A 12,295-nucleotide genomic window follows, 5' to 3' on the forward strand; every position below is an offset into this window, starting at 1 on the left:
ACCTATTGATTCTAAGATAGCTCCAATTGGCCTACAGGGTAGAGGAACCGACGAAGTTTGAGACATTTGTGGCTTCCTAAATGGTAAGAAAGAAAGCTGCGATAAAGATCTCGATACAAATCCATTCGACAATGTAAGGCATTATGCTTACGAGAGAGAAGGCAATTCAGAAGGCGACCGATATATATATATAATGCCTTACATTTTCGCTTCTAGGCTTTTTAATAATTTTTTCGGTTTTTCAGCGAGATAGGGAACTAGCCTATCGTCGCAATCCTCAACCTGCGGGACCATTCTGGACCAACTGCTTAACGTCTCTTCCGAAAGACGGCCCCCAGTTTTCTCCGCACGGGAACTGTCTTCTCGTGCGCGAGAGGGAGCAGCTTCTTTTTGGAAAATTAATTCCATGCTACATGGCTCTAGTGGACTCGAACCCGGTTCCACAGATTACGAGTCTGGCGCTCTACCACTAGACCACACTGCTCCCCAAATAAGGTAAATATACTTTTCTATTTTCTATATTCAGATTGTTTTGTAGTTGTATCAAAAATAGATGGTTAGAAAACGGACGAATACAAACAGACGCTTTAGAGTTTGCCTGTAAATATTGTATGCCAAAATATGCCTGCCCAATATTCCGCGATTTGTACGATTTAAACGAAGAAACTCATAACTTGGCCATCTCATGGTTTATGGATAATAAAAAACGTATTATTTACATTTAGTTTTTACATCGTAAATGAAGAAATTAATATATTTATTTATAAGTGGTTTTCAAGTGTTAATTATCTGTGACCGTGAGAAGATAAAAAACAAGATAGCCTTGATCAACACCCGAATTTTTTAAAGAACGTATAATTTAGTCTCATAAAATAAAAAATAGAGATTTATTTAAATAATAAGTCAGTTTAATAAAATGACTTAATGAGTCACTTAAAAGTCCCATCGAATTCTTGCAGAATTTAGTGAAATTGTTCAAGTTGGAGAACGAGCGTTAAATTGTTGGGGGAAGACGATTATGATAACATCAAAAGTCTACACTATTTTTAGTACATGTCAGCACATTTTCAACGCATTGTTGCGAGTCGTTTTTATGCAAAAGTTATTTGATAAACGTTGCATTTCGTCCCAATTCTTAGCACGCCGCAAAGTGTATTATTATATCCTTAGCTTCTGTGTTTTCATAATACGTATATAATTCTGGTTTCTGGCATAATTTAGACCAAAGAGCTAAGAAAAAAAGCAGTCGTGCAGCTCAAGGCTCATAATTTACACTAAATTGTTGTCCCAACCTCGCGGCGTTTAACACGAAAGGTACATAATCGCGTATCCCGATCGCGCCGCGATTACGAAACGCGTACTGAAACGATTACAACGGAAATTATCGTTTTCAGTGTTTTAATTTCCTGGTGGCCCACGTAGTTGCACATTGTTTCGCATTATGAAATAACTATCGCGGATAGATCCTTAATCGTCAAATCGGGATCTCGCGATTTGAGCCGCGGATGAAAGATCGCGTTAATTAATTACACGCGACGCAGGATTAGTCGTTAACGATAAATGGCTCGTGAAGATAGAAAACGAGTTTCTCGCGCGTCGCTTTCTCGTTGTAGCACATTGGAGTTAGACAGAAAGACATAAGTACGCTGGATTTTTCGCGATTTCGATCGCCATTACACGAGGAGAGATATATCAAAACGAGGAAGTTAGGCAATATCTCGATGGCAACGAATTTATAGCAGTATTAAACATATGAACGTAACATATAATTATAGAAATCAAAGAAGTTACATTATTAAGATCACTATCATCTTGCTGATAAGTTAATCTGCTTCGAATATACACTGTTGAAAACAGAGGTCCTGATGTGTGTTAAAAAAAGTCCTTGTCAACATTTTTGTGTAAAATAATCAACACATACGTGTTTAGATTTAACATATGCCTGCTATGTTAATTGAATTTTACAAATTCAAAATGTAAAATAATTAAAATAACTTAAAAAATATGTTAAAGTAACACAATTTGAACGTATTTATTAAATGTGTTAAAATTTACAGAAAAAGAATGTTGATTTTACTCTATAAAAGAAGTAGGAATAAAAATTTACAGAAATAAAGTTGATTTTATCTTACAATCTCAACTTCAACATAAAAGTTATGTTAATTGTACACATAATTAACTTCAAATTACGATCAGAATTACATTTCCTTTCTGTTGAAATATTTTAACATAATATCAGTGTTACCACTTAACACATCCATATTATGTTAAATTAACACAAAAATTTGAGTGGACCGTTTTGGACATGTGATTTATGTTATATTTAACACAAATTTTCCAACAGTGTATATATCAGATCAAAGACCAATCAAAGATTTTATATGCACGTTAACCGTTAAACATCTCGCAAAATATACATCTCGCGAGATATTCGTGCCCGATAAAAAAAAAATCGCTGTATACTCACATCGAGCCCTTGGCCACCGTCATGTTGAGATTCTGTAGGACATGGTTCGGATTCTTGCTGCTGCCGTAGATCTTGAAGGCATGCCTGACGCTGACCGCCTGCTGACGATTCCAGGTAGGATTGTTCAACCCCGGCGTCGCCAGGACGGGGTTGCTCGACGTCACCGTCGCCAGGTCCATATTGCCGTCCGCGCTGTTGCTCTGCATCGTCGTCGCGTTCGCGAGACCGGCGGCACCCGCACCTCCGTCGCTGCAAAACGAAAGCGCACGTGACGGTAACGAGAAAGTAACGGTGGAAATTACGGGCGAAATGACGCGATATCGTGTACCGCGGTGTCTTGTCACGATAGCGCGATTCAGTAAAGAATCTCTCTCTTCGTGCCGGCGTGTTGCACGGTATATACTTGCAGCGTGTCGTGTAAAATTGCAAGGCAGGACGTCGTAACATCGCAGGGCGTTAATTGCAATGTGCTCCACTAAGAGTGGAACTGTTGCATTGCCGTTTCTGTGAATAGGGGACGTGTAACAAAGATATATATATATGATTAAGTCGAAAAACCGACCATGTGAATTTCTCCTTATTTTCAGAGCTTCCTAATCTCGTTGAAAATGAAAGATAAGCGCTTATCTGAAATCTCATTGAAGTAATGAAGATGTTAACGTATATAATTAACCCCTTTACAATCCAACTTTTCTTTCTCTAAAAAAATTATATAACGTGAAACTCTAGCGAACATTTATCTTCGGGAAAACTATAAACAATTAATTTACAATTTTTAAACTTTTTATTATAAAAGAGTGGTTTACAACTTGTAACAAAATAATACGCTAATTTGTGACAAAAAATGAAATAAGATTTGAAAAATATAGATGTATGAGTGCGTGACTTTAAAGTTATATGGATTCACAGAAAATTAAATTGAAATCCAATTGATTCATTTTTGAGCGCTGGACTTCCAAATTTTATTAAAGGCAAGGAGAGACTATTTTTCGAAATTTTCTTAGGGCGTTGAAAATTTATTACACGTGTTGCGTCGAATACCGAACTATAATATCATAAAGGGACCCAAAAGCGCGACGGTCATGCGAAATTGCCGCGTGTTACGCGAAAGAAATGGCGAGAAAACGATTCTGCAAATCTCGGCGCGGATTGCGCGGCACGCGTATAGAAAGAGTCGAGCGATGGCGGTTGCGTAACCGAGCGCGCGGCTTTCTTTTCGCTTACGCGCGTGGCGATTCATTGGGCAATACGTGGACGCACGCTCGTGTGTGTGTGTGTGTGTGTAACGCGTCGTGGTTTAACGTACATACAGGTGTGTATGCGCTGTCGGGGATGCGGAATACGTAACGCGTGTGCGATGCAGCGCGGCACGCGCGCGCGGGTATAATGCCGCGCGCGAGCGTGAATTCTCTCGCGCTCCCGTTTCGCGGGCGCCGCGCGCCGTGGCCGCTTCGACTGAGCCCGGGTCCCGCGATTTCCCTTTCTCGAACGGGAATTCGAAAGGAAAGCCCGAATTCGCACATTTTACTCACGAGCTCGAAATCTGTACGCCTTCGATATAAAAGATATACCTCGCTTTAATTATACCTCGTCCGGGAAAGCGTTTCCCTTTCCCATTAAGATGTCGACAGACCTCTCCCTTTTTTCGCGACGCATTTAATTGGAAGTGGCGTTGTCTTACTACGTTTTACCATTACTATTTGTTGCGCAAATTTAAATGCACCAAGTTGAATTAGCCTGACGAAATCGATCGTCGAGCAATGTTCTGAATAGATCGTTATCTTCGGAGTAATCAAAGAAATTTTCAAACGTACTACCTATTAAAGTATTAAACGAAAAAATATTAATTGTGATAGAAGAAACATATAATTACACTGTTGAATTCGTAGTGTCAATTTAGGTTCAATTTGAGTTATATTTGAGTTTTTAATCCTTCCTGTAAGTTGCCACTGCTCCTATTCAAAATATGTCGTTAATTTAACTAAAACAATGTTAATTCAATTAAATCAATAAAATTAAAATAATACTGTTTTGTTAAAATAATAAATTTCGACATACATGGTAGTTAAAAATAACAAAATGTTATTTAACTCAAGATGTTGAATTAAATTTCATCCTTTAATATTTAACAGTGTATGATGACGAGTAGTTTTCGAAATACAGCACCCCAAAGTTGGACTTTTCATACCTTATTGCAGCGTAGTGCGGATGCAGTCAATGTCGATGTACGATGCTGCTTACGATTAAGGTGGGTGTACAGGTGTGTATGTGTGTGTTTCTTCTCTCAAGAACAATATCTTGACTATGAGCAGAAGAGATGAACAATTCACAGTATAACAATGTATTAGTACTGAAATAAAGAATCGCGGGTATATAAACTCGTAAGTACACGTTTTCAAGTCGATGCTATCGAGACCCTAAGTCGTCTACAGACGATTCCGATTCGACCGTTAGACGCCGTGCCGTCGTAGCGATGAGATTCCGAGACGACGGGCTGTGGCAAACCGGGCTCGTGCGACGACCGGTCCGACGACCGTATATATACTTACGAGGCAATGCTAATAATCCAATTAATGGGTATTACTTATTATTGTACCCAATGGGTATAAAAAGTCCAACTTTGGGGTGCTGTATCTCGAAAACTACTCGTCATCGGACTTCGGGCCTATTGACCACTTTTGTTCTATATACGTGTTGAGAACTACCACATATCAAATTTTCAGAAAAATTAGCCGAAAGCCATTTCCCATAAGGATTCTGCGGGGTCCTTTTTGCTGAGGGGAAAAAACGCGAATTTTACACTTTTCTTTTTTAATTCATAACTTTGAAACTATCCGGTAGAATTCAATTTCTCTTGCGGATTCTGAAAGAGATGTCAAATCTTAAGGAAAAAAATAGAGCGACGTAATTTTTGATCGTTATCAACAAAATCTCTAGAGGTCAAGTAAGCCGATTTTCGAGGGCTCTTTTTTCTTAAAAGTAAATGTTTTCGCGTAATTTCTCAAAAAATTAAACTAGAAACGATAAAAAAACATGACTAAACAAAATTTACCTAGCTTTGTGTGTGTGTATGTATTATACACATATTCTATAAAACATTAATATCAAAGTCATACTTATAAACCAATAAATAATTGTTAATATCGAAAGACTATAACAAAAACGTTAATATTTATTCAATACTACTTATTTAGTACCAAACTATAGCAAAAAAGGTATAATTTACTTTCGAATTTTAACCGAATCGTACATACTTGGGTCTCAGAGACCCAATACTCTTTTTACATGCATTCGCACTGTTCCGCAACTGACAATGAGCGACAACTGAAGATCTGCCTAGCGGCAAATAATAGGGGAAGGACCAAAGAGTTTTTTTTACGCCGCAGAGCCATCTTCATAATGTCAATAGCCCCGCGATGCCAGTCCCTCGAAAATTTGACCGAGTCTTTCAGACTCGGAAAAGTCCTTCCGGGGTTAATCAGCTATATGTTAAAATAACACTGAATCAAATCGCGATTATTTTTCATTTATACATGCGTATAATTTGTGTATTTATATATATATATATATATATATGTATATATTTAAGAAATAAAGAGAAGATAGGCTGGATATATGTATATACAGACACCGCGGCCTTAATATCGTTGCAACACGCGCGATTTTCTGAAGTTTTCACGCATATTTATTCGTTGGATTACCACGCATTGCGCACGTGAAGGGGAATAATGATTTAGCAACGTTTTACCGTGTGTAATTACCCGGCGAGTTGCTGCCGTCGGCATGTATGCCGTCTCGAACCGTGCAAAAAGTGTATCGCGCGTCTGCATCGCAAAAATCGCATAAAATGCATGCGCGCGGCCGCGGTTGCCCGCCGCGCGAAGAACTTCGCGCGTTATGGACAGCATGGGATTACGTCACGACTCGAACCTGGGCTGTAAGTGCTAAGAGCATTAGCATTGAATTGAAATGTAGAAAGTATTGCAAAATTTATTATTAATTGTCCGCTGTTATGATAAAACATAAAACGATCGTTGGAATAAAAAATTATTCAGATCAATTATTATATCAAAATCGATTCCGTTTATTGTCATTGATTTTCCGATCGGTCTTACGCTGCACGTTGATTAAAATAACATATTGACCGTTCTATAATTACAGTCTCATCAGGTTAATCGATTACTTGACCCTACCTTCAAGGTAACCATCCCAACACCTATGTTGACCTGCGCTAATGATTAATCTACCTTTCTGCTGCAGCGGACAATTATTTCATAAATGACTGACGTTTGCGGGCATAATGAAGGAAGAGAAGCAATTCATTATTTCTATTATGTCGTTGTTAAGTAACTCGATTGTACAATACGAAAAATACGTAAGAAAATTAACGATTGGCGAAATGCACGAAACCTATTGAAATTAATTAAAGCACGCTGCAACGTTTCGACGTCATATAATCAACGTTAACTGTGCATAGCGATTTGCGACTTCATCGGCGTGTGACGTTTGTAATCACAATTTACTTTTAGCTTCCTTGACTGTGTTGCTGAAAGAAATTATTCAACTTAATAAGATATTAATTATTGATGCAGCAGAAACACTGTTTCGTAATTCAAGTGTATTACGTTTCGTATAAATACATTATACAATAGGAATAGTGTAACATTTGAATTTAAAATAAAAACAGCAACGGATTAAATAAAATATAGTACCGCCATTGTACAAAATTTAAATTAAATAAATGTACATAAACTTTTATGTATATTTAAATATTAAATATAATATTTAAAATAATATATAATTTTATACGATTGTAATCTAACATAATATAACATAATAAAAATATTATACGAATAAATATAGTAAAAATTGTGTATACGATTATAATATAATATAAAATTTTTTGTGTATTTGACCTTATTACAGATAAAATTTAATTTGTTGTTATGCGTGAATCTAATAATTGCAGATAAATTGCCGGTATCGCTTGAGGAAATACATCGCTGCGAGCGAACGACTGATGGGTTCATCCGTCATCTATTTAGAATTTTAGATCGACACACAGCGACAATAATAACGTTTTTGCAGAGGATCTTGCGAATCTATCGTGATGCATTGCGGCAAACAGGTTACAATACCGGACACGCAGAATGCGTATTACGAGAAAGAAAAGGAAAAGGCCGGACTGTGGCCATTGCGCAACTTTTGCGACAACGTCGCCGCGTAGGAAAGAACACACGAAGACGAAAATGCTTCCGGATACGCTAATAATGCGATTGCCGATCGCACGCGATCTCTACGAAACGACGATGGTGCATGCATGTTCCGATTAAGGGCCGCCTTGGACGATCTAGAATTCACGACAACGGAGTTCCATTTTGCGTGATTTTATGTGTCGCGCAAGACAGATAGAACATTTGCAGATTTGAAATGCATGCGCACACAGAATGTGAATCTCGGAACAGGTACATGGCACGTGAAATCATAAAAAGCAGAAGAATTGTACGCGACCTGCAATCGGGTGAATTTGCACAATTGTCTGTCTGCTCGACGTGATGCGTGCGTGCGTGCGTGCGTGCGTTGGTAAGAAATGCCGTTGCAGCCGTAAAACGTAGCGTTGCGAGAGACCGATGGGTTTCGAGAAATATGTGTGCTGGCACACCTTTTGACACCTGCATATTGATTGTGACACTCAATCATAATCGAGCAAACGTCGGAAATGAAATAAAAGAAATTTTTGCGGTGTGCAAACAACATTAGCATTGTAGAAATATCTCAACATAACGATTAGTGCGCTCGTGGAACTCGTTTATTATACAGATAAACGAAGTTTATGCGGATTCCAACATCTAGTGCACATATGTGGATAACGGATAACAAAGATCCAGTTAAGATTGTAAATTTAAAGACAACCTTCGTTGATCAATCTGCTCCTGCGACGTGATTTCGATGGCCGGCACGGAGCCTGATGACATATCACCGACTCGAGCCGCATGCCGTCTAGCTTTTCTTGTTAGTCTAGATGTAAAATAGATTAATACCGCCTGTCAGACGGAGAAAATATATAACCGTGTACATCACACATGATTGTTACACCACGATTATTACGTCACACATTACATCACGCGATTAGCGATGGATTCATTCTCCGATTTCATTTTAGTTGAATTAATAGAGTGTGTGGAAATGTATTACTAATTCCAACGCTTTCCATCCGAAAGTTGTACTCGCACACATTACTGTTGGAAATTATTTATAAAAGAATATAGAATACATCTAATTTTTATAGAAAATATAGCCTTGTACATTATAAACATGTAATTCAATTAAAATATTTTGCTAATAAATCTTTTTTTTAGTTTAATAAATTTTTTTAAGTGGACTATAACAGCTAAATCTTAATATATAATAATAATTATTATGTTAATATCTTATGTAATTTCGAAGATGACTCGATTGTTTATCTCAGGAATGACAGCGAGCACCTTCTACAAATAGAAGCGAAAGAGAATTCTCATTTGAAGCCATCGCTAAGAAATTGCGAGTAGGACAAGGATCCTTTACCGATCGGAGTGTGCTCGCCGCGTTAGCTTGATCTCAGGTAATTGCCACGTTGATGTGGACAACTTGTCGCGCTGTTTGCGTCGCGTAATCGTCTCGCGTCTGCGGAAGAAGAAAGCTATACATCGCCGTTGCGAATAATCATTCTAATGCTATTAACCTTCATACTCCCTTAATAAATTCGATAAATAGCTCAATTTTTTTGCAATATTCATTCGCTTCATTATCCAATTGCACCATTGAAATATAACGCCAGAGAATGCAGAATAATATAACTCTCGCGTCAGATAAAAATAATAAATATACAATTGTTCAATAGTTTAACAGGTGATTTTTTAAAGAACGTTTTTAGTTTTTGTATTAAATAACTTTTAATGAGATATACGTACGAAGGTTTATACAATCGACATAATTATTTACCGGTTATCAAATCGTATCGGTATCCTTGATACGAATTTAGGTTGGACTCTGGTCGTGGGCGGACACGATTTGACGTCCCGTTTGCGCCCCATGGTTGTGTTTGGTCTGGGAGAGAGGAAAAGCGTATCTCCGTTGATATGAAAGTAATTGGATCTGAGATTGACACACCATCCGTTGTGCTCAGTTCTAATCTTAATCATTAATACTTGTGTGTGTGTGTGTATATATATATATATATATATATATATATATATATATATATATGTATGTGCATATATTGTGTACATATGAACATACATACTTAAAAAGGCAATTGAGAGCAAACGCTGGTGATGAGGCGAGCGTAAATTACATATTATACAATAAGTTCCAATAACAATTTTGGTCTTGAGATCCTCTTCAATGTAGAGTAATAAAAATAAAGAAATTCAGTTTCTTAAACGAGAGACATCATGGTATTGTTCAGTGTATCGACGCCAAACCCTTCGAAGTTGATTGGAGCCTTATAAAAGTAAAAGTGAAATAAGCTAGTGGCTGGCACGATTAATGGATAAGAAAAACTCTTAAAACAAAAGTAAAACTTCCATACCTAGCAGCCAATTTGTAAGGTCCATTTGGCCCCGATATTTAGTGAACACAGAGCATTTTCAACGAATGTTAGTGAGATTTTAAAAACAAGATAGAGAACAAAATCATATATGTGAAAGTCTCTCAATAATTGGCAAATGTTTTTTGCTGTGATCTACTGTATCTTCTTGTAGATTAATACCATTAATTTACCGTTTAATATGAAACATTTCAAAAATGTTGCGTTTAATATTTCTCTTTGTTTAATATCTTGCCAATAATTATTGAGAGACTGGCTAGATGTAAAAGTTTTACTTTTGTTTTAATCTTTTACTCATTAATTGTGTCAACCACTTATTTGACTTTTACTTTTATAAGACACCCCCGTTCGAGATCAATTGTAACTGCATTTTTTAATTTTTATTATTCTAGAGAGTCTAAACCCAAGACCGAAACGTATGTTATTACAACTTATTGTATGATATAATACTCCCCTCACCTCCTTCTAATTTGCGGTTTATATAACATAAAGATAGTGGCACTTTTTCTTTGTGATAATATGGAAGATTTTATCTATGATTCAATGTAATAAGTTTCCGAGTTGAGAAAGAGAGAGAAAAGATAGACATCAGTTTTGTTCGATTGTTAATAAAATATGTGCCTCAGAATACAGTAAACCTCGGCGCTTGGCCAATCGATCGCTCGATTTACCAAGGTTACGTATATTCTCATTTAGACCCTACATCTTCATCGATCCGCGCATTTCTTCCTTATATTTATTGAGCCATTACATCAAAATTGGTCGTAGAATCCAGCAAATAGTCGACGCAAACAAAATCAACAAGCAATAATTATAAGCAATAATTATATCTTTTAAAATTTATGTAAATTGCTGGTAGTATGCAGATATATTTATGAAATTAACTGTCTAATCACGTTTCTTGTACGCGACAAGATATAAAAAAATTGAAATAAATTATGAACTATTAAAATCATATTTGCAGCTCGTGCGGGAAAACATTCCTCGTCGCGACATAATATTAGTATAACATTGAAGAAATGCCTGGGAAACCTGTTTTACTCATACGTTACAACTTTGCGAGCGCTTTAACAACTACTAAAAACCGTATATTGTGATTCTCGCGGGTAAACTTGCACGTGTGAATCGTCATACTGAAGTGACAGCAAAGGTTGACCGCGAGAATTGCACGTATCGTAGACAGGACAATTGCGTATTCTTGCGTACTTAATGGCACCGATGTCGGGGTTCACCGTCGCCGCCGGTACTTAATACTGCACGAGCATAAGACGATATGGTCACGGTCGCGTAAAGACCGCTTATTCATCCGACGGTCCTCCCCGGTGGGAGATAACGTGACGGATCGTGACTTCTTTGAATAAGTATGAATTGTGTTTTCATTAGTGTCACCAACGATAAAAGTGTATCGTATAAAAGTATACGAATCATATATGCGTTGCGGCGAATTCGTGTGAACGAATAACTTAGTCATGGCATACAATTTTTTTCGTATATAATTATTGTTAAGGCGCTTGCAACTTGAGAACGATACAAAGTTCGTCTAAATATTTCTTTATGGATTTCTTTTTTATTAGTCGACAATTTAAGCGCAATTCAACTATAATTGACAGATATCAATTTATTCCTGAAAATGTGTCAGGCGTTGTGGAAACATCGTTGACGTCAAGTAAAAACGCACTGTTTAATACATCTCATTATCTCGCAGTTTTTAAGCGTTCAATCGATGGTTTGGCGATTAAACTTGTGGAATTTTCATTACGTAAATGAACTGGTTTTCAGTAATGTTTCAGGGCATGTATACACGGAGGCAAAACATTGAATTATTCAGAAATATCATTAAGAAATTATATAACGATCTTATTTAACCAGTTTTCACATTAATAAGAAGTTCATATTTATTTCCTTGCCATTTTTGTGCGAGCCGAGCAAAAACAGAAAAGCTTAAAAAATGTATGCAAATTCTATATAAAATATAAATAATAAATATATACAACAATTTGACATATATATATACATATAATAAATCTCTCTTTTTATTATCAAAAGTTGCGTCAGTCAACTAATTATTATGTCTCATAAATAAACATTCAATAAATCGCTCCGATCACCCAGAAGCGTAATCCCCAGTCAATACATTACCGGTTGCATTTAAAGAGCAAATTTCAGTCGTGTCAAAGACGTGCTCGTGCGTGACGCACTATAGTGACGAGGGATTCATCGTGCGCGCGTCTCTAATTGAC

At 36.9% G+C, this 12,295-nt stretch overlaps 1 protein-coding gene across 3 annotated transcripts in view; it reads right to left on the minus strand.

Annotated features, from left to right (window-relative positions):
* The window catches only part of LOC112460854 (ABC transporter G family member 20), a 54,255-nt gene that overhangs the window by 13,636 nt on the left and 28,324 nt on the right, over positions 1–12,295 (minus strand). For 2 of the 3 annotated variants that reach the window (XM_025025759.1, XM_025025760.1), the window contains one exon: positions 2,468–2,716. In XM_025025759.1, coding sequence (XP_024881527.1) covers positions 2,468–2,716 — 249 coding nt within the window. Of the gene's footprint in view, positions 1–2,467; positions 2,717–8,380; positions 8,486–9,031; positions 9,131–9,448; positions 9,554–11,140; positions 11,203–12,295 lie in introns of those variants that run through there. The other variant, XM_025025758.1, reaches the window with a different exon arrangement.

Source organism: Temnothorax curvispinosus, unplaced genomic scaffold (assembly GCF_003070985.1).
Source record: "Temnothorax curvispinosus isolate PA1 unplaced genomic scaffold, ASM307098v1 QBEX01010899.1, whole genome shotgun sequence".
In the NCBI taxonomy this organism is placed as follows: Eukaryota; Metazoa; Arthropoda; class Insecta; order Hymenoptera; family Formicidae; genus Temnothorax; species Temnothorax curvispinosus.